Raw genomic sequence first — 23,439 nt, 5'->3', positions numbered from 1 at the left:
AATACCCTTCAAGTCCCTTATAAGAATCGGAGGTGCAGAAATCTCTATCTGACATCTGGATGAGCACCATTTGGGACAGTTTGCTTCTTTCTGTTTGTTCATTTACAAAGGGAGACCTTGGCTTTTTTTTAGCTGTGTGTGTGTGTGTGTGTGTGTGTGTGTGTTTCCCAAGGGAAGGGCTTGACTTACCTGCGTAGAATGGATAGATTTGCCTTGCCGTGGCCACAGAGTATGTTGGTTAGGTACATAGACTTTGGGGGTTCCAGCCCTAGCTCCCTTTCTTACTAGATGGGTGACTGTTGAAAAGTTATATTACCTCATGAGCTTCATGAGTTTCCTCAGCTGTAAAATAAGGGTACCTCAGTTAGGTTTGTTGTGATGATTCAGCACAATAACATGTGTTAGGTGCTTGGCACAGATCAGAATCTTTCCAGGAGGTTTCTTTTTTCCTTTTTGTTTTTTTAATTGAGGTATATAGTTGATTTACAGTGTTCAGGTGTACAGCAGAGTGATTTGGTTATATACATATTTAGATTCTTTTCCATTATAGGTTATTACAAGACAATGAATATAGTTCTCTGTGCTACACAGTAGGTCCTTGTTATCTATTTTATATATAGTAGTATGTATCTGTTAATCCCAAATTCCCAGTTTATCCCTCCCTCCCTTTCCCCTTTGGTAACCAGAAGTTTGTTTTCTATGTGAGTAATATAATATGATATTTGTCTTTCTCTGCTGGAGGTTTCTTGGACCCGCTACCAAGGTCTGACATAGTTCACCAAGGCGCTTTTTTTTGTCATATGCCTGTTCTTTGGCAGTTGCTTGGTCCAAAGTGGAATTTGAGGGAAGAGGAAGTGAAGAGCTATATTCCAGCCTGAATTTCTGCTTTGACTAACTTATTTGTTGCTAGACAGTGAGTTCCTTGACTGTGGGGATTATGATGATTTATTTCTGAATACCCAATATCTAGTACAGGGCCTGGACACAGAGTAGATGTTCTGCTGGAATGTAAGCTTCACCAGGGTCTTTTATTCATTGCTGTATCCATGCCTTACAACAGTGCCTAGAAGAGAATAGTTGCTCAGTATATATCTGTTGGATGCGTGGATGGCTTAGCTGGGCATGGAAGCTTCTTCACTTGTTAATAATTATAACTATCATTTATTGGGTATATACCATATGCTGGGCACTTACATACATGATAAGTAATCCTTACCACCTTCCTACAGGGTAGAAGTGATGGGCTGTCGCTAAAGAAGGTAAGGGAGAGGGAGGAGTCAAAGATACCTTCCAGGTTTCTGACTTGGTTACTGGTCCAAGTGATGATGAAACTCAGAGGAAGGAACGTGAGTTATTTTTTTAATTAGGCTATGTTTGCAGTATCTACAGGTAGATGCAGGAGTCTGTTCCTACAACAAGGGCTTTAAAGATGCCACCTCTTTGCCAGTTAGCCTGGAGAGGGTAATGTTTTGGGTCTATCCAGGGTTGCTAATTTTAGATCTGCAGGCTTAAAGCCATTATTTCCACTGTGCTCTAACTTGCATATGTTCAGTTTCTGTTCCAGATGATCGGGCTGAACAACGAACCTGTCTCATTTGTGGGGACCGCGCCACAGGCTTGCACTATGGAATCATCTCCTGTGAGGGGTGCAAAGGGTTTTTCAAGAGGAGCATTTGCAACAAGCGGGTATATCGGTGCAGTCGTGACAAGAACTGTGTCATGTCTCGGAAGCAGAGGAACAGGTGCCAGTACTGCCGCCTGCTCAAATGCCTCCAGATGGGGATGAACCGGAAGGGTGAGTGGTGCTTGTGGCCCACGCTTCACCCATCACTTTATCTTTAGTGTCAGCCATTAAGCCTTGAAGTTATTCATTTCCCAAGCCTGCACTTGTACTGTGTACTCATAACCCAAAAATGAATCTGCCTACAGGGATCTCCCAGATTAGGTGGAAGAAAAGACTGGTGAGATGTTAAGGATCCTGTGAGAATGAATGCACAGGGTCCATGTGGCAAGACCCCAATTAACAATCAGGCACTAACTAGGATTAATATACTCCACTAGTTCTTTTTTCAGGGCATGATGAAAGGAAGCAGGAATTTTATATGAAACGGCAGGAAGGCAGTAGGTCCCCTGAATGTGTTATCATTTTGTTTGGTACAAGCATGGCATACTCAGGTTGGGCATACCCAGAAATCTGCATCCAGGTTGGTGAAGAATTTGGGATTTATTGGGAAGTTTTCCAAGAGCCATTAGCCTAAGATGACATGAATAAACCAGTATTCTAAGGGGGTTAATCCAGAGGGCAGCTTTGAAGAATGGATTGGGGTGGGGGAAGCAGAAAAACCACCTAGAAAGTTTTTAGAAGAGTCCAGAAGAAAGGTATGAAGGATCTGAAGGAGAGGAGGGGAAAGTAATGGCACAGATGGGGAGATGTGGGAGAAGCTCACCTGATAGGAGTTGGTGACATACTGAGTATTGGGCAGTACCAGAGGTTGAAGCTGATCATTCGAATTAATAGTAAATGAATTAATAAAAGAATGGGGCAAAATGTTGGCCTTGGTAGGTGCTGAATTTGAAGTACCTGAGAAGGACACACACATAGATGTCCACTAAGGAAGTCGGATTGGAACTGCAGTGAAAAGTCCTGCTTACAAATAGAAGTTTGTGGAGCTGTTGGCATAGAGGTGGTAAACTTTTGTTAGTGGGTAGAAATCACCCAAAGAGAGAACTTGGATACAGAAGAGAAAGAGGGCCAATGTCAGAACTTCAGGAGTATTCTCATGGAGGGTGGAGAGCGGTGCAGTGCAGTTCAGTAAAAGAATAGAGGCTCAGGAGGGCAGAGGTTGGTGACAGACTAGCTCTGTGACCTTGGGCAGTTTGCTTTATGTCTCTGATGCTAAATCTTACCTTTAAAATGGTACGATAATACTTAACTTTCAGAGCTCTGTAGAGGATTAAATATGACAATGTATATAAAATAACCAGCAAGGTGTTAAGAGCTCATAGTAGTAGTATGGGGTGGGGATTAGTCAGATTTAATGAATTGTTCAAATTGGTTTTGTAGCAGACACTTCAGACTGGTTTTTTAAATTGTGTATGGGATAATAAGAATTTTTTGAAAACTTGCCTATTATGAAGAGAGGTAAGAGAGATATAGAAGGGCATTTAGGTAAATATAGGTCATTTATAATTTACTTACAATACTAATATTTACTGAGCATTGTGTGTACCAAAAAAGTCTTATATACTTTCTATGCATTATCTCATTAAATACACATAACAACCCTATTGTTAACTATTACCCTCAGTTTACAGAGGCAGCTTAGGGAAGTAAAATGACTTACAGGTAGTTGGATTAGTGGTTGTTGTATTGACAGTTAATAATTTTTAAAATGTAATTTGTTATTAATCAAGCAAAACTTGTACCTAACCACACGGACAACACACTGCTTCACATGTCTACCATATGGGATAACTAGTTGCGTGTTGGAATGTGCTATATTTACTGAATGATAAAAACATTTAATAGGGCATTTAAACTGTTACCAACTTTGTCCCCTGTCTATGTTTCTAACCTCATTTGTCCAGAATTTATTGTACCTCAAGCATGCCTTGCACTGTCCTGCCTGTGCTTAGGTTCCTTCTGCTACCTAGAAATCCTCTCCTTTCCCCACTATCAGTTTACTCCTGCAGAAATCCTTACAAGCCACCAAGTAATGTCTTGAAGAGAGAGTCTGGTCATCTGACTTGGTTTTGGTCTCCAGTTTTCTCATCTTCCTTTGTTGCCTTCACTGAGAGTATTTTATCAAAGCATATTTATGAGTTGCTTTCTTGACTGCTCTCTCTGATGAATCGTCCTGCTTATTCAGTCAAGAGTGTGAGATTCTGAGGCTTTCAGCCAAACTTGCCTATTTCAGGGAGGAAGAAGCTTACCCACATAACCCGTCTAACCATAGCCATGAGAAGATGACACATGAGGTGTGAGGGATGTAGAGCTGCCTTCCTAGGCCCATTTGCATGCAGAGCAGACAGGCTCAGTTGCATGGTGAAGGCTGCGTCTCAGAGAGAAACCCTGCCACCTCCTGGTTGGTGCTGAGAAAGCAGAATTAAAATTGCAGTTGCCATTGGAGTATTTTTGGGGTGATGGAACTATGGTGTTTGACACATAATTTTATGCATCTATAGTCAAAAGCTATAGAACTGAGCACCACAAAAGAAGTGAATTTCACTGTATATAAATTTTTTTAAAGCAACCAGTATGGTGGAGGGGGCGGGGTGGAGAGAGACTGTAGCATATAGCAAATGAGTCTAATATTACAAATAAATCACATAGCCACACTGAAGGGAACGAGGAAGAAAGGAGCTGGCCTTGGAAAATAGTATACTGTATTGACTGTATACTGTTAAAACTGAAGACAAAAAGAACTGTATACAAACAAAGCACTCTGGTTTATAAATTTGATTCTCTCAAGGTTATGGTTTAGGAATTCTTTCACTACTTTGTTTGTATACTAGGGTTGAACAAATAAGGAAATAATACTGTTGATAATGAGAGTTGGGTTTCTCACATCAGGGAAAGAAGTTATAAATCAGGAAAGGGGAAGGCTAGAATGAAACCTCTGGTGCTAGATTGGAGTCAGAGGTTGTTGTAATATGGACTCATGTTTAGATAGATAAAAAAAATATAGATGTGTGTATAGATACATGAGTTGGTATACATACATGTATTTCCTAGCTCAGCCATTGAGAGGGGCTAGAAGCAATGACACCCCCAATAGTAACGAGCACACCTAGCGTCCATATCTTGGTTTCTAAATATCAATAAAAGGAATCAGGAGTCCTTGGAGAACTGGTTGATTTTAGGGCTGAGGCAGGGAATATATGAGATGAGTCTGGAGCATCTTGTGGTGCCAGAAAGTTAGAAGGTGCTATAGATACAGATATTTAGATATATGTTAGTTTATATTAGTTTTTAACCCAGAGAATTATATATATATATATATTACTTTATAACCCAAAGAATAAAATATCCATGAGTTCATACTGATAAAATGAACTGAATAAATAGAGGAATGATGATTCTTCCTTATAGAGGAATTCTAGTAAGTGTAGAAAAAATGAGGGAAATAGAAAATCACCATTAGAACACCATAGTAGTTGCTATAGGCAAGATCCACTGATGGATGCTAAAATAAGAGAGCATGGGTTTAAACAGAAACAGAATATTTAGAATAGTCTCAGAATATTTAGTAATTACAAAGAGAAAAATAGTACATTTCAGTAGAGAATTCTGACAGGTATCACTTTAGCCAAAAGATCAAGAGTAACATCAGTGTGTTTACATTGACATCACGTACCCCCTGATATGATCACTAAGAAGGGCACACATATACATATGCACATATACACACACAGGGATGGATAGATTTGTCCCCAGTCTCATCATGAGAAAACATACAAGCCCAAATTGAGCAATATTCTTCAAAATAATTGGCATTCTACAAAATACTCTCCAGAAGTGTCAAGGTCACAAAAGATAAGGAAAGACTAAGCAACTGTCACAGATTGGAGGAGACTATGCAAACATAACAGCTGCATGCATTGTGAGATCCTGGATTGGATTCTGGAACAGAAAAAGGACATTAATAGAACTGGGAAAATCTGAATAAAGTCTTTGGTGAATAGTGTTCTACCAAAGTTAATTTTCTAGTTTTGATGAATGATCTATGGCTATGTAGGCTTAGTTAACAGAAGGGGAAGCTGGGTGTAGAGTATACGGGAAATCTCTGTACTGTTTTTGCAATTGTTCTATAAATCTAAACTTAGCCTCAAAATTTAAAAAAATTAACTGTTAAAAAATACAGCTGTCATGTGTGAGCCTACACTCAGCCTATGCCCCCCATCTCTGGGCATAGATATCTTTTCAGACCTTGAACTTGGCTGGTCAGGAAATTAATTAGCAAAGCAATGAGGGAGATTTAAATAAGGGTGGTGAGTAGAGGCTGGGCCCTTTCTGTCCATCCCCACTACTACCCCAATACCCCCAAAACACATACTCCTCACACATCTTGCAGTCTTTAGGTAAAGTCGGGCTCCTCAGAATGATTCTCAAGACCTCTGGCATCCCTTCCCTCTCCCTCTGCTGCTCTTCCCACATAATCCAATTCTCCAACAACTCAAGGATATTTCATGTTTTGGGGGCTTTGCACATTTGGTTTCATCTTCCTGGAATGTTCTACCCCCTCTTCTTCACCTGACTATATATACTTTTCTTTCTAGACTCAGCTTTTATTTGTAACATCCTCTAAGACGCCTTCTCTGACACCACCCCCCACCAGATAACCCTTTTGTGCTTCCATCGCCCTTTTTTGCTCTCTGCATAACGCTGATCACCTTGTACTCTTTGTCTGTGTACTTGTCTGTTTCCCCCGCTGCCCCCATTATTAGACAGTGATCCTCTCACGGGCCATGACCAAGTCCTGCTTTTCTCTTGTGTCCCAATTAGTGTAGGATGCTTCCTGGTTTGATGAATTGACTGTGGTGGGGGGTGGGCAGGGTAGGAAGTGGGATGGGGGAAATATTGTTAAAATCATCAGAGGCAAGAGGAAGCTACACTGAGCCACATGGGGAATTCATATCAGTTAAGTAATTATGCGAAAATATTTAAAATTCCCATAACTTTGTTGTCTCATAACTTGTTAGATAACTAGTTCAAAAGTGAAAAGGTTAAGGAAAGCTTGGAGGAGGTTGGTGTTTGTAGAATGACATTGTTGAGACAGTGATCCTGTGGCATTGCCGTATCACTTTACCAGGATAAAAATGGAGCACCGAGAAATCTCAAGGAGAGATAATATTTGAGCAGAATCTTGAAGGAATAGAAGTTCAAGCTCCTTACAAACTTAAAGAGCTTTGTAAAAATGACTCCCCCTTCTGTCCCTCTCTCTTCTGTGTGTGTGTTCTTAACTATTTGGGAGTAAGTTACAGATTTCATTCCCCTTTCCTTCTAACATAACCACAGCACTATTATCAAAATCAGGAAATTTAACATGACATAATACTATTAACTAATTGCAGACCGTATTTAAATTTCACTTGTTATCCCAATGTCCTTTGTAGCAATTTCTATTTTCTAATCTAGGAGCCAATCCAAAATCACACATTATATTTAGTTCTTAGGTCTCTTTAATCTCTTTTAATCTGAAGTGGTTCCTCATTCTTTTCTTGTCTTTAATAACATTGTCAAGTTTTACGAAAACAAATCATTTATTTTGTAGACTGTCCCTCAATTTGGGTTTGTCACTTTCCTCACAGTTACGTTGCGGTTATGCAGTTTTGGCAAGAATGCCACAAAAACAATGTTCTTTCCTTCTAGTGCATCCTATCAAGAGCGCATGGTGTAAGTTTGTCCCATTATTGGTCATTTTAACTTGAGTCACTTAGTTAAGGTGGTGTCACTTGGGTAACGTGGTGGTGTCAGATTTTTCCACTGTGAAGTTTGTTTCTCAATAGAGGCAGCAACACTTGCAGAGGCAAAACTGTGTTGTAAAACAGCATGACATGTTCAAGAACTAACAAATAGTTCTCTGTAGGTACAGTGTAACATTTGTGGCTAAAGATGAGGATGGAGAGTCCCATAAGAACCAGATCACAGAGGATCTTGAATGCCAAGCTAGGGAGCTTGTATTTAATTAGCCCATAGACCACAGGGAAGCACCAGTGGATTTTGAACAGCGCTTTGATGTAGTTAGCTTTGTGTCTTTCTACCTTTCTGATTTCTGGGTTTGGTTGGCTACCCAGGCCTAAGCAAGTGAGGAATAGTAGGTACATGAGTTCTAGAGCAGAAAAAGTATTTGTGCTTCTTCTGAGTAGATAGAAGAACCATAGCTGGTGCCATTCTCTTAGGCTTAGACGAGAGGTGCACAGAACCGTTCCTGTGATCCTATACCCAGAAGCCCTTTGTTCTGTTGTTTTGTTTTAATAACTTCACTACCAGAAGACTCTCAGCCCTGCTGAAAAACTTGCTCTTAGCTCAGTGTAGCATCAAGGAACAAGCACAACTTTAGAATCAGAAGACCTAAATTGAAATCCCAGCTCTGTCAGTTCTTCGCTGAATAACCTTGAGCAAGTCCCTTGTCCTCTTTGAGCTTTCGTTTCCTCGTGTCTAAACTGCATAGGATAATAATAATGTATATACTTTTTAAGGTTGTTGTGAGGATCAAATGCAGTCTCATGTATCTGAATATAAGTTTTAAAATATGATCCAGGTTCTTAACAGAGGTACTATGACATGTGGTATTGCTGCCCACACCTCAGGCAGTATCATGCCGTCTTAACAGATGTTACCATCTCTGATTAAACCAGTTGTTTATGTTCTTCTTTAAATTATCTTTTTGAAAAAATCAAAGTAAATTTTCAAACGGAATTTTTATCACCTCAGTGAATGGAAAATCAGTATTTTTAATGCACATTAGGATAAATGTACAGTTAAGAGTTTATGCACCACCTAAAATTATGTTTCTCCAATGGGATGCACACACACTTCGGGAAATTGTAGTGGTGGAAAGAAGGTTGGTCTCAATCTGATAGTCTGATTCTGATATTTAGTTTCTATCACCCTAAGCAAAATACTTCATTTTTCTGAGCGTTAGAGTCATCTGTTCAGTGGGAGTGATAATACTAATACTTTCCTCATGGGTTAATTTTACCCATGATACTATCTAACACGTATAGGAGTTTCTTACTCCAGGTGGGGTTGAGGGACAACACGAGCTTTTAAATATCCGAAGGTGAAATGGGCAAGATATAAATCTTTAAGATTTGTGGCCCTTTAAACAAAAAGGAAAGCAAGTTGAGTTCCTTCCTCACCTCCAAGACACTGAGAGTGAAGTACCAAGTGAGAAATATTCAGTATTCTATCTGCCAGTGATAGATCTTTGTTCTGTACCTGTGAGCTGAAGCAAAGACGTGTGAGATATCAGTATTGGAAATATGAGTATCTGAAGACTGTCATTGACCCTGGAACAGCAGAGGAGGAATTTTGAGGATGTTTAGAACTTGAAATAAGGTTGAAAGAGAGCTTCTAGACAACAACCAGCATGCATCTAGATAATATATATCTAGCTGTCTATGTTTCTTGACCCAAATTCACAGCAGCCTTGTAAAGCAGACTGTTACCTCCTACTTCATATGCCAGGCCCTTTGCTTGGTGCTTTAGCTAAATTATATATTATCCTCACAATACCCCATAAGGCAGGTTCCAATAGCCCTCTTTATTCTTAAGTAAACTGAAGTTCAGAGAGAAGAAGAAAACTTGTCTGTAATTACACAGACCTGGCAGAAACTGGATTTAGACTCAAGCTTGACTAATTCTGAGTGTGTAATCTTCTAAGACTAATAATGGCTGCTTTAAAGAAAATGAACTTCCTGTCAGCCTTTCAGTTACCACAGGTTACTGTTAAGACTTGGAGCCCTTAGCTTTTGAGGCAACCAGCCCTGCCCTAAGGACTTTACAGATTGTTCGTGTTAATTTTTTTTGGAGCCAGGTGTATTATAGCAAAGCTTGCTCTCACATGATGCCATTACTTCTCTGTTAATATTACCCTCGCTAAGCCACCTTCCACAGTTGCCATCACAAAGATTTTTCAAATATGCCAACATGACCACATCCTCCCCTGCATTCCATCTTATCCTCAGGCTCCTCTGCTAAAGTCCATACTCTTAGCCTGGCATCCAAGGCCCTCTATGATCTGGCCCCAGTTGGCCTCTTCAGTCTTATCTCTTGCTACTCTTCTCTCCGTCTCTCCGTCTCTCCTCTCTCTCTCTCTCTCTCTCTCTCTCTCTCTCTCTCTCTCTCTCTCTCTCTCTCTCTCTCTCTCACACACACACACACACACACACACACACACACACACACACACGCTTCAGCCAGACTGAACCACTTGGAAATTCCCAGAAAGAGCACTCCATGCTTACTTTCAACTTGAAGCTTTTCTGTATACTGTCCACTCAACCTGGAGCACCCTTTTCCTGCCTGCATAAATCATATTTATCCTTTAAGACTCGGTTCAGAAGTTATATTTTCCAGAAAGCTTTGCCAGACGCCAGAGCCCTTCTATAATTGCAAATCAGGGGTTCCTTGTCTGTGCCCCTGTATTAAGTGCTCTGTAAACAATGATGGTAATAGTGTTAGTAGTTGTTATTCTTAATGAGGCTGGTACTATTTAAAGTTTGCTTTTTATAGTTAGGAAATGCTAAATAGCTTCTTTTTGTTGAATTACATGAGTGGGAAATCAACCGCAAGGGAACTCTACTGACTGCCTTTGTAGAAAAGAGCCAACGAGGTCAAAATTCTGAGTAATTAAAAAACAAAAAAACAAAAAACCTGTTTTCCTCATCCTGCAAATTAGTCTCAAACCTAGACTGGAAATAAAAAATATTTTATTTAAAAATGGGAGTATTCTTTTTATCTCCCCCCCCCCGCCCCGCCTCCTTGAATTTATCAAGGCCTTCAAATGCATCATCTTGGTGGGATATTTGTAACTGTAGGACTATTAATGCTGTCATCTTTGTTGAGCATATTGAATGTATACAGTGTGTGTAGTGTGTATCCAGTGCCTTGGGGGCCCAAAAGTATCGCTGCCTATGAGCTAGCCTGGAATGATGGAAAGAATATGTGCTTTGGGTCCAGAAAGATAGGTGTTTTATTCTTAGCTTCACCAATTACTACCTTATGCTTTTGGCCAAATAAGTTCTCTTTTTGTGCCTAGACTTCTGTGGGCATGCTTCTTACTGTCTTATGTTTCCTTCCAGCAATCAGAGAAGATGGCATGCCTGGAGGCCGGAATAAGAGCATTGGGCCAGTCCAGGTGAGTTCTAGGTCTTACTCTTTGTGATCTACCCTGAAAGCTCAGGCCTCCAGATGCTCCTGTAGCTGCTCACCTTGATCCTCTTATCTGCTGCTAGGGGGAGCCATCTTTACTTTCATTCCTGTAAAACTGCTTTTAGAGCCTGGATATGAAAGTGCTTTGAAAATCTTAAATATATAAGATAATGGTTAAAGCTCCACTTGTGATGCCTCAACTCTTCCTAAGGATTTTTACAGAAGATGAATCCAATTCTGGTTCTAAAGCATCCAGCAGATTTTTTTTTTTTTTTGGCCGTGCCACGCGGCTTATGGGATCTTAGTTCCCTGACCAGGAATTGAACACAGTTCCTCCGCAGTGAGAGCACGGAGTCCTAACCACTGGACCACCATGGAATTTCCCAGAGGACTTTTTATGTCAGTCACTTAAGGTTGTAGTTACTTAGTCTGGCAGAAATCAGCAAGACTACTTTGCTGTTCAGTGTCGCTAAAGATATTTCAGCAGAAAGTTCATTGATTGCCTGTTTGTAAAGTAGGGAAGGTAATACCCATTCAGTCCCACAAACATTTACTCAGTATTACTTACTCTGTACCAGGCCCCCTGTACTGTAAACTCAGTGTAGTGGGAAAGACAGCTACGTAAACGGACATCATAATACAGTGGGTGATATCAGAGGTTGCCCAGGGAGTACAGAAAGAAGGCGCTTCTTTTCTGTTTGGACCAGAGCCATGGTTGAGGACTGAAGACACTCAGGAAAGGCTTCCTGGAGAAAATAAAGTTTGAACTGAGTCTTCAAGGAAAAGGAAGAATTAGCTATGTTGAGAAGGGGTGGAAACCCAAACATCTTTTATTCCTGCTAGACAGAATAGACTGTAAAAGGAATCTTCAAGGAATGGCAAGGAGTTCATTCACTCAGGCTAGAGCACTGGGCACATGTTGTGAAGTGACAGGAGATAAGGCAGATTCCTTGAGTTTGGAATCAGTTCTCTAAAAAGTGGCCTTCAACCAACTTTGATTATAGCTCCTTCAGTAAAGCTTTTGTGGGGCCAGCCTGCATCGCTTGGTCTTACTTGGCCAGCAGAAGAACTTCATCATGATAGAGAATTGGATCTGCTTACGACCCATGAAGTGAATCCTTCAGTACCCTAGTGGGCAGGGACCATGATTCAAGGATTATGGGGGTAGACCAAGAGGCAACTACTAAAAGGTTTTAAGTAGAAAGAGGGATATGGTCAAATTTGCGTTTTGGAAAGATCATTCTAGCAATGTAAATTGTTTATGAGGAGCTGGGTAAGGGTCAGTGAAACTGGTGGCAGAGAAAAAGCAGTTAAAAGGGCTTTATGGAAGTCCAGGCGAGAGATATAGACAGTGTGGTTTCAAGTAGGACAGTGATAGTGCAGATTGAAGAGAGAGAATAGATTCAAGAAACGTTTAGGGGCTTCCCTGGTGGCGCAGTGGTTGAGAATCTGCCTGCTAATGCAGGGAACACGGGTTCGGGCCCTGGTCTGGGAGGATCCCACATGCCGCGGAGCGGCTGGGCCCGTGGGCCACAATTACTGAGCCTGCGTGTCTGGAGCCTGTGCTCTGCAACAAGAGAGGCCGCGATGGTGAGAGGCCCGCGCACAGCGATGAAGAGTGGCCCCCACTTGCCGCAACTAGTGAAAGCCCTCGCACAGAAACGAAGACCCAACATAGCCATAAATTAAGAATAAATAAATAAATAAATAAAAATTTAAAAAAAAAAAAAAAAAAAAAAAAGAAACGTTTAATAGGTAAAATTGATAGGATTTATCCAATTGAATGTGAGGGAATGAGAGAAAGATAGGAATTCAGAGTTGGTTTTAGACATACACTGATGATGTATGGGAGGGTTTTCTGTCACATGAGCTTGGTGCACATATGCAGTCAGGTGTGGGTGTGTGCTGCATTCATTCTCTTTTTTAAATCAAACATTTTTATTCATTTATTCAAGTCATATGTGTCTCTTGCAAATTTATTTTGGTCTCCAATTCATAGCTGCTCTTTTTTGTGTGGTAAAAAACATGTAACAGGAAATACACCTCCTTAACAAATTGTTAAGTGTACAGTACAGTAGTGTCAACTAGATGCACATTCCGTACAGCAGATCTCTAGAACTTCTTAATCTTATCACTGAAACTTTATACCTATTGAACAGCAACTCCTCATTTCGTCCTCCCCCCAGTCCCTGGCAACCACCATTCTACTTTCCGCTTCTAAGAGTTTGGCAACTTTTGATACCTCATATAAGTGGAATCATGCAGGACTTGTCCTTCTGTGACTGCTTTATTTCGCTTAGCATAATGTCCTCAAGGTTCATCCATGTTGCAGCATATGACAGGATTCCTTCTTTTTTAAGGCTGAGTAATATTTCACTGTATGTATATAGCACATTTTTTGTTTGTTTTTGCTTTGTGTTTTTTGTTTTTAATTTTTATTGGAGTATAGTTGACTTTATGATGTTGTGTTAGTTTCTGCTGTACAGCAAAGTGAATCAGTTTTACATATACATATATCCACCCTTTTTTAGATTCTTTCCCCATATAGGTCATTACAGAGTATTGAGTAGAGTTCCCAGTGCTGTAGAGTAGGTCCTTTTTAGTTATCTATTTTATATATAGTAGTGTCTATATCTCAATCCTAATCTCCCAATTTATCCCGCCCCCCATTCCCCCCGGTAACCATAAGTTTGTTTTCTACATCTGTGACTTTATTTCTGTTTTGTAAATAAGTTCATTTGTACCATTTTTAAAGATTCCACATATAAGTGATATCATACGATATTTTCTTTGACTTACTTCACTCAGTATGACAATCTCTAGGTCCATCCATGTTGCTGCAAATGGCATTATTTCATTCCTTTTTTATGGCCGAGTAATATTCCATGAGTAGTATGTACCACACCTTCTTTATCCATTCCTGTGTTGATGGACATTTATTTTAGGTTGCTTCCATTTCCTGGCTGTTGTAAATAGAATATAGCACATTTTGTTTATCTATTCATCCATCGATGGACATTTAGGTTGTTTCTACCTCTTGGCTAAAGTGAACATGGCCTTGGCTGCAGTTAACGTGAGAGTGCAGATATCTCTTCAAGATCCTGATTTCAACTCTTTTGGAGAAATACCCTGAGTGGGATTACTGCGTCATATGATAATTCTGTTTTTAAGTTTTTGAGAAACCTCCATACTGTTTTCCATAGTCGCCACACCATTTTATTGATATATTCCCACCCAAGTGCACAGGGTTCCAGTTTTCCCCATCCTCTCCAGCACTTCTTATTTTCTGGAGTTTTTTGTATGTTTGTCTGCTTGCTTGCTTGCTTGCTTGTTTGTTTGATACTGGCCATCCTAATAGGCATGAGGTAATATCTCATTATGGCTTTGATTTCCATTTCCCTGATGATTAGTGACATTGAGCATCTTTTCATATGCCTGTTGGGTATTTGTATGTCTTCTTTGGAGAAATGTCTATTCAAGTATTTGCTACTTTTAAAAAAAATTAATTAATTTATTTTTAGCTGTGTTGGGTCTTCGTTGCTGCACGCGGGCTTTCTCTAGTTGGGGCGAGCGGGGGCTACTCTTCATTGTGGTGCACAGGCTCCTCATTGCGGTGGCTTCTCTTGTAGCAGAGCACAGGCTCTAGGTGCGCGGACTTCAGTAGTTGTGGCACGTGGGCTCAGTAGTTGTGGCTCACAGACTCTAGAGCGCAGTCTCAGTAGTTGTGGCGCATGGGCTTAGTTGCTCCGCGGCATGTGGGATCTTCCTGGACCAGGGCTCGAACCTGTGTCCCCTGCATTGGCAGGCAGATTCTTAACCACTGCGCCACCAGGGAAGTCCCTAGTATTTGCTTTTTCTAAGCAGGCTGATTAATTGGTTAATTGAGTATTGAGTTGTAGGAATTCCTTATATATTTTGAATATTAACCCTTTATCAGATATATAGTTTGCAAAAATTTTCTGGAAGTTGCCTGTTTGCTTTGTCGATTGTCTCCTTTGCTTTGCAGAAGTCTTTTAGTTTGATGTAATCCTATATTTCTATTTTTGCTTTGATGTCATATTCAAGAAGTCATTGACAAATTAGGGGTATGGGATTAACAGATACAAACTACTATATATAAAATAGATAAGCAACAGGATAATACTGTATAGCACAGGGAATTATACCCATTATCTTGTAATAACCTGTAATGGAATAGAATCTGTAAAAATACTGAATCACTCTGCTATACACCTGAAACTAACACAATATTGTAAATCAACTATACTTCAATTAAAAAAAGAAAAAAATCATTGCCAAGGCCAATGTCAAGAAGCTTTTTCTCTATGTTTTCTTTTAGGAGTTGTACTGTTTTGGGTCTTACGTTTAAGTCTTTAATCCACTGAGTTGCTTTTTGCATATGGCATAAGGTAAAACTCTAATTATTTTCTTTTGCATATGGATATCCGATTTTTCCAACACCACTTGTTGAAGATACTCTCCTTTTCCCATTGTGTGGTCTTGGCGTCTTTGTCAAAGATCTTTTGACCATATGTCTGGGTTTATTTGGGGGCTCTGTATGTCTGTCCTTGTGCCGGTACTTTACTGTATTGATTACTTTAGCTTTGTAATATGTTTTGAAATCAGGAAGTGCAAGGCCTCTAGTTTTGTTGTTCTTTCTCAGGATTGTTTTGGCTATTTGGGGTTCTTTGTGGTTTCATATGAATTTTAGGATTGTTTTTTTCAGCAAAAAAATGCCATTGGAATTTTGATAGGGATTACATTGAATCTGTAGAACACTTTGGATAGTATGGACTTTTTAACAATATTAAGTCTTTTAATCTATGAACACAGAATGTCTTTCCATTTATTTATGTCTTTAATTTCTTTCAGCAGTGTACAAGCCTTTCACCTCCTTAGTTAAGTTTTTCCTAAGTATTTTATTCTTTTTGATACTATTGTAAATTAGATCGTTTTCTTAATTTTCTCTTAGATAATTCACTATTAGTATATAAAAATGCAACTGATTTTCTATGTTGACTTTGTTGTATCCTGCAGCTTTGCTGAATTCTTATATTAGTTCTAATAGTTTTTTGGTGACATCTTTAAGTTATCTACATATAAGATCATGTGTCTTCTGTGAACAGAGATAGTTTTACTTCTTCCTTTTTGATTTAGATGTCTTTTGTTTCTTTTTCTTGCCTATTGCTCTGGCGAGGGCTTCTAGTACTATCTTGAATAGATGTGGTAAGAGTGGGCATCCTTGTCTTGATCCTGATCTTAGAGGAAAAGCTTTCCGTTTTTCACCACTGAGTATGATGTTAGCTATGGGCTTTTCATATATGGCCTTATTTGTATTTATTCTTTTTACATTTAGATACAATAGAAAGTTTATCCATTGGGAAGGATTCTTAAGCATTTCCTCAGTGAAAAACCTTCCTCACTATTACCTAATGTTTTTTGAGTACCCACTGTGGCTCTCTCACCATGCCAAGGGATCATCAGTCATTTACATCTCCAGACTCTATGTTCTCTCCAGAATTCAGGAGACTGATGCTCAGAAAAACCTATTTCATCTGTCATTGCTTTTGGGGTTTTGATACTGGGCATATAATTTTCCTTTTAGTCTTTTACTGTTTCTAGGGGGTGTGTTAGGAAGAGAGAGCTGTTATCTCCAAGTTCTTAACTGTGTTTAATTGTAATTAAAAATAAGAAGTGATAGAATTTCCATTTATTGAGCACCTGTTGTGCACCTGTACTTAATAACTTTATCTTAGATTAACCTCTTAAGTCTATCTGACTCAAACCTGTATGCTTCTTTGCTCCAGCACCCAGTGAGGGAATCATGAGCTATGAGGGAAGTGGTATTATCTCCATTTTACCAATGAGGGAGCTAAGGCTCAGAGAACTTGAGTGATTTGCTCAACAGTACGTACCCAGCTAGGAAATGACAGATGAGATTTACACCCAGATTGAAGCACTCCCAACAAGTTCCATCCCCTGTTCAATGCATTAATGATTGCTTAGTGTCCCATGAGACCCTCAGGGAGAGACAAGTATAGTCCAACTTTGACTTCCAGCTGGAATAAGCTTGATTTTACCATAACTGGCCCTTTTTGCCAAGCTCAAGTACTTTCATGACCTCGACGTTCTGGTTTTGCTCTCACCACCATCACTGAGGCTGCACATTCAGGGCCTCAGTAGATGGCTTGTAATTTGATGGCACCATTTGTCTTCATGTGTCTTATAAAATGTAAACAATAATTTCAGTGTTCTAAGGACCTCTAAGAGAAAAGATTTGGGGTTTTTTTTGCTACATGTGACTGAATAAAAAAAGACAAATCCTCTAATTCAATATGCAATCCAAACTATTTTAAACCAATCACTCAACTTGAGCACCAGTTAAACATTTCTCGTTTTCCCTCAAAGTCCTCTGTGTTGGCTAACTTCCAGTTCTAAATGCCTATTCATATCTTGATTGGAGCAGCTCAAGGTTCCCTCACAGGCAAAGAAGTATGTAGGTTTGTGTCAGACAGACTTGGGAGAAAATGTCCTCACAGGCTTTCCATAGGAACAAGAAACAAATATTCATCTGGCTGTTTTTCCTTAGCACTCACTCTCATTTTGTGTGCTGACTTTAGCCAGCTTGGCCTCAACTCTGGATTAAACACTTTAGAGAAGAAGTGTGTGTCCACTCCCTATATGGCATAGTAGCTAGAGCACTGGACTGAATACTTGGCTACTTTGGCCTCTTCCTCAAACTCCTGCTCAGACATGGGCAAGTCAATTTGCTTGTCTGAGCTACAGTTTCTTCTTTTATTCAGTAGGCTTAGAAATGTCTTTCTTACTAAGAAATCTCATGCGAAGGTATGTAGTCAGTACTTAGTAAGTGGACATTTATTCATTTATCCAACATGCATTATTTGAGTACTGCTTTTTTCTAGATCCTGTCATAGCCTAAGGTCTTATAGAGGATATTTTTATGATACATTACCATAAGTGCTATAAAAATAACAATGATAATCAAGATATCATTGTCAGCCTTCCATAATAGTTGTTATGTGCTAGGCCCTTTTCTAAACATGTGATAATATATTAACTAATTTAATCCTCAAAACAGTCCTATGTGATAGATACTATTATTCTCTCCACTATACAGGTGAAGGAACTTAGGTTTAAATAGTTGTATGACTTGCCCAAGATTGTACAACTAGAAAGTGGCAGAACCTGGATTAGAACAAAGGTGATTTGACTGTAAAATTCAAACTCTTAACCGTTATGATGTTCTGCCTCTCTCAGAATACACAGAATTATGAGTGGATAGAAGAAGGACCTAAAATTCTGTCTGCGCTTAGTAATAGAAGGATTCAAAAAGAAGGTGACATTTGAATTGGGTCTTAAATGGCAAGTAGGAGTTTGTTATTGAAGAGTGGTGTTTCAGCAGCAGGAAAGAATAGACTAAGGACAAAGAGGAGTGTTGAGGAACCTAGAGGTTTTGTGGCTGGGAGGAGGGTAAATGGACAAAAGGAACGCCATGGTGAGCCATAGTGCTGGCAGGCAGGCAACCAAGCTTGTCCTAAGATTAGTGAAAGAGAGGCCTAGAGTATGTGGGTGGAGGGGAGGGGATTTGGCTTTCTCTCTAAAGAGTTCTAAGAATCCCCATGAAGTTTAAATAAGGTCTCAGTCCTAAAGAAGGAACACCCAGTCTAACATATATCAATTCCTTGTCAAAGATATCAGAGGAAGAGATCGAAAGGATTATGTCTGGGCAGGAATTTGAGGAAGAGGCCAGTCACTGGAGCAACCATGGTGACAGCGACCACAGTTCCCCTGGGAACAGGGCTTCAGAGAGCAACCAGCCCTCACCAGGCTCCACACTGTCCTCCAGGTGAGCTTCAAGGCAAACCCAGCATCATCTAGGGATCACCCAAAGAATGGACCCACAAGCAACCTCTGAGCTGGGCTGGGTATTCCTGCCAGTCTGTCTCAGCCATTGTACTCTTGCTTCCTCAGTCTTTTGGGGTTGGGGTGACGATGATGCAAAGCAGCATTTTACAGCCCATTTTTTAGCTAAAGACCTTGAAAATGTCAGCAGTCTCTTCTGCAGATTGATAAAGTGCTATAGCCACTGTCCGTGCCCATACATTCTTCACCTAACAGAATAACATTTTAATTGTAGCTCTTTTCTCTCACTTACTTTATCATTTAAAAAAAACCACATTGACAATATAGAATTAAGTTATCATTTCTCTGCCTCAGCGAGAGTGAAGATTTTCACATTATAAATTTTAGGAAACAGTGAAAACTTTTCAAGTTAGTCAGATTTGCTGGTGTCATGAAATACCAGTTTGAAGACTCTTGGTTCTAGAATGATACCTTAAGTTAGTTGTTAGGTTTGAAATATAGCCATCAGCTACCAAGGAAGATTTTCTTTCTCCAGAAATCTTTATTTTAGGACAGGGGTTGAGAAACATTTTTTATAAAGGCCAGATAGTAAATATTTTAGGCTTTGCAGCCCACACAGTCTAGGTCTCAACTACTCAGTTCTGCCGTTGTAGTGCGAAAGCAGCCAGAGACAATATGTAAATGAATGAGTGTGGCTGTGTTCTAATAAAACTTCATTTACCAAAACAGGCCATGGGCCATAGTTTGCCAGCCCCTGTTACAAGAAGGGTCATCTAGGTAAAACTAGTTGACTGTTAGATTTCTCCAAGAAAGGTGGGGAAGATAAGAATATTCCTTTCTCTTGATATTTCATTATAACTTTTATTCATTCGTTTGTTCCTTCCTTTGAATGTTTAGGGAGTTGTTGCCACATGCCAGGTTCTTTGCTAGGTGCTGGATTTGTTTTATGGCCTGGCAAGGCACTTAGCCTGTTTCTGACTTAGTTGTCCTAGCAGTATAAAATATAAACACTCACCTTTGTCATCATAGTCTATGAATATTCTATGAAACTCTCCAAATGTGGCACCTATACAGAGAGGTCATTTAACCAGTGTTTTTCAGTACAGCTCTGCCAAGTTCTGGGTGTCCAAAGGTGAGCCACACATAATGCACATTTGCACAGAGACCCCATCTAGTAAGGGAGACATGCATGTAACCATTGATTATGTCCTTAGCTTAATGAAGACAGAGTTCATGGCCAAAGAACACCTGAGCCACCTCCTAGCTCACTTCCTTTGAATAGGCAGTAGACCTGTGATGTTTCTGCTTGACATGAGACTTTTCTCTCCAGTAGGTCTGTGGAACTAAATGGATTCATGGCATTCAGGGATCAATACATGGGGATGTCTGTGCCTCCACACTATCAATATATACCGCACCTTTTTAGCTATTCTGCCCACTCTCCACTTCTGCCCCCACAAGCTCGCAGCCTGGATCCCCAGTCATATAGTCTGATTCATCAGCTGGTGTCAGCCGAGGACCTGGAGCCATTGGGCACGCCCATGTTGATTGAAGATGGGTGAGTAAGCCTTGGTCTATTTAGCCCTGTAGCTTCAAAGTGGTCCCTACCCCACACCCATCTTCATCCCTGGCTGCTGTACCCCAGGCTTTGGAATGAGTTGGGGGATAATAAGCAATGACTCGAGCATCAGAGGACAAATCTTTGCTTATTGTTGAAGTTAGTGGTCCCTCATTTTTCTCTTGAGCATCTTTTCTCATAGAGTGGGGGCTATTTATCAATCCTTATGGAGTTGGGATTAAAGGGCTTTTGTTTCTGTTTGGGCCGAGGTACGCCAGACTCCGGAATGGGTCTGAGTGCTTCTGTGCCAGAGATGAGCTGTAATTCTGGGAATAGTCATACATTAAGTTTAGGCTTCTTAACAGGGCACTCAAGGCACTAACTGGTTGTGGCCTGTCTGTATCCCTAGTCAACATACTCATCAGTAGCCTAGTGCCGTGTGCTCTGTGTGCAGGCCTGAGTGGGTGGAAGGAATACTCTTTCAATCCTGTCAGCTCTGCCTGAGTAGATAATAGTTCAGCCCACCCATTGCTGTACTCATTATTCATTTAGCCTGGAGCATAGGCTGTTTGAGTGTTATTAAGCTTAGACCGCCCCCTCTGCCCCAAAAGGTGTCCTGAGATTTCTTAAGCTAGTTTCCAGTTTCAGAAGAGGAAATTCAAATGTCTGCCTACAAAAAGGCCACCACCAAAACCTTTATAAATCTGATGTGGGGGTGTGGGGAAGAGTCATGACAGGGGCCTTGAGAGAAAGAAAACTGGGACCCCATCTCCTCCAGCCCAGAGATGAGAAATGCCCTGCTCCTTCCATCCCGCAGTAGCTTAGTTTCCTGAATTTGCACCACCAGGGGGTGCAATGAGAGCAAGAAAAGCTTCTGAACCTGTTCTATTCTCTTTCAGCCATCTCGCCCCGAGGCTCATTTTTGTGCCAATCCCTGTATTGAGTAGGCACCAGATTCACCCTAATGGACCTCTCATTTCCAAAACTGGTGCAAAAGTGACTGGGGAAAAAAAAAAAAGTGACTGGGAATTTTTTTCTAACACATGGAGCATTAAAAGTCATACTCCCTGATAATTGCACAAATTTCTAAGCCTCCTTTCCCCTTTGCCACCTTTTCTTGTCAAATCTGCCCCTCCAGCCCTGAGCTTACTGCTGGCCCCAGTCCTGTCCCTTTATCATTAAACTGAATTGAATGGAGCTGGAGATCCTTGGTCAAGGGCAAGGAGCCCACTGCCAGAGACCCTTTGTGCCCTTAGGAGTACTCTCTCCCTTTGCCCCCATCCTCACCATTCTGGCCACTAGAAGTAACTTTCTCCTGTTCCTACCCCCCCCAGATATGCTGTGACTCAAGCAGAGCTATTTGCCCTGCTTTGCCGCCTGGCTGACGAGCTGCTTTTTAGGCAGATTGCCTGGATCAAGAAACTGCCTTTCTTCTGCGAGCTCTCAATCAAGGATTACACGTGCCTCCTGAGCTCTACGTGGCAGGAATTAATCCTGCTGTCCTCCCTCACTGTTTACAGCAAGCAGATCTTCGGGGAGCTGGCTGATGTCACTGCCAAGTACTCACCCTCTGATGAAGAACTACATAGGTGAGAGCTGCTGGCTGGGGAGAAAGTCTCAGGCAACCAAACCATTGTCATCTCTGCAAGGCAGGGCTGCCTGACACTCCAAAGGCTGGGCATTAAAGCCACACATGGCTGGACTTGAATCTTCCCTCTGCTGCTGACTAGCTTTGTAACTTTGGTCAAATCTCTGATCCTCAGGTTCTGAATTTATAAAGTGGAGTAATGACAATACCTCCCCAACAAGGTAGTTGTGAGGAATAAATGATAATGTGCAGCAAAGCTTAGCAAGTGCTAAGCTGTTATTTTGGTCACATCTGGATTACTGAGATAAGATAATGTATCTGGAAAGAACATTTCCTACAAGGTGAGGGGGCTCTGAGCTGTAGTTTACAATCCAAGAAAAAGACTCAGGAGTTATTGTGGTACCTACTGTGTGCCAAGCACTGGGCTTGGTATTTTACGTTATTATCTTTCTTTGTCACAGCCTCCAGCACTGTAGGTGTTGTTACACCCATTTTACAGATGAGAAAACTGAAGTTCAGAGGGGCCTACCCTTGTGGGTTTTGGATTTGAACCCAGAGCCTGGATTTGAACCTATGCCTGCCCAACTGAAAGTCTAGGCTCTTTCACTGTATCTCGGATGCAATGAGATAAGAGAATGGGACTGAAATACTAAACTCTCCTCCTCGATGTTTTCTGGCATAAAGTTTCATCGCAGTCGGCTAGGATCCTTCTAACCTCCCTGCCTAGAGCAGGTCTTTTACTCACTCACTTTGGAGACCTGGAGCACATGGTGACACCCCAAAATCAGGAAAATGATCTCTTGATACAACTTTTCTGACTTACTGATATATCCATGTGAAAAATAAAGTTTAAATCGCATTTTAATAGTCCTTTCAATAGTTCACCTTTATTAGACAGTTTAAAATAATGGAAGTCATGGGATTCCAGAGCACCAAGAAAGAGGGAAGAAAAGGTTCCTCCATCGAAGAAAGCTGGAGAAGGTAGAGTACCAACCCCCAAACTTCTCTACACAGGACTGAGGTGCATCTCCCTCTGCCACTTAATCACCATGGCATAAAGATAAGTTGAGACTTAGGCTGGGAGCAAAGCTCTAACACCTTCAAGGGCCCTTTGCACAACTGAGGGAGGGAGGAGTCTGGGTACTTTCTCCCCTTGGTTTTCTAATATTTCCTTATTAATGATGCTTACAGGCTTGATGGTAATCTATAAATGACAGAGTTTTTAACCCAGATGACATTTTGTCCTTAAACAGAGCTATCTGATTTTGCAGATAACCTAACCCCTTGTCTTGAGCCTCTAATTCATTGTTTCCATCAAATTCCTGTCTCCTGCTCTGTATCTCTGGGCTGACTGAGTGTTTGGATAGTAGTCAGCCTGCTCTAATATTGTCAGGGTTTGCAGAGCTGGCCCAGTGAGCCCAGCCTCCCTATTTGCCTGGAATCCACCAGTGCAGCCTGAGGCTGCCTACAAAGTCAGCCTGTGGGCTCCCCTCTCTATAGAATGGTGAGTTTTCCCATGCCCTCTGCAGG

The 23,439-nt window shown here is 40.8% G+C and overlaps 1 protein-coding gene across 2 annotated transcripts in view; it reads left to right on the top strand.

Moving 5' to 3' along the window:
* The window catches only part of NR6A1 (nuclear receptor subfamily 6 group A member 1), a 207,171-nt gene that overhangs the window by 171,257 nt on the left and 12,475 nt on the right, over nt 1–23,439 (top strand). Inside the window, exons 3-7 of one of the 2 annotated variants that reach the window (XM_059926570.1) lie at nt 1,553–1,795; nt 10,810–10,865; nt 18,592–18,746; nt 20,097–20,321; nt 21,656–21,910. In XM_059926570.1, coding sequence (XP_059782553.1) covers nt 1,553–1,795; nt 10,810–10,865; nt 18,592–18,746; nt 20,097–20,321; nt 21,656–21,910 — 934 coding nt within the window. Of the gene's footprint in view, nt 1–1,552; nt 1,796–10,809; nt 10,866–18,591; nt 18,747–20,093; nt 20,322–21,655; nt 21,911–23,439 lie in introns of both variants that reach the window. The other variant, XM_059926569.1, reaches the window with a different exon arrangement.

Source organism: Balaenoptera ricei, chromosome 6, assembly GCF_028023285.1.
Source record: "Balaenoptera ricei isolate mBalRic1 chromosome 6, mBalRic1.hap2, whole genome shotgun sequence".
In the NCBI taxonomy this organism is placed as follows: domain Eukaryota; kingdom Metazoa; phylum Chordata; class Mammalia; order Artiodactyla; family Balaenopteridae; genus Balaenoptera; species Balaenoptera ricei.
Note: the sequence above shows the minus strand (reverse complement) of the source record. Positions and strands in the feature narration are given on the sequence as shown.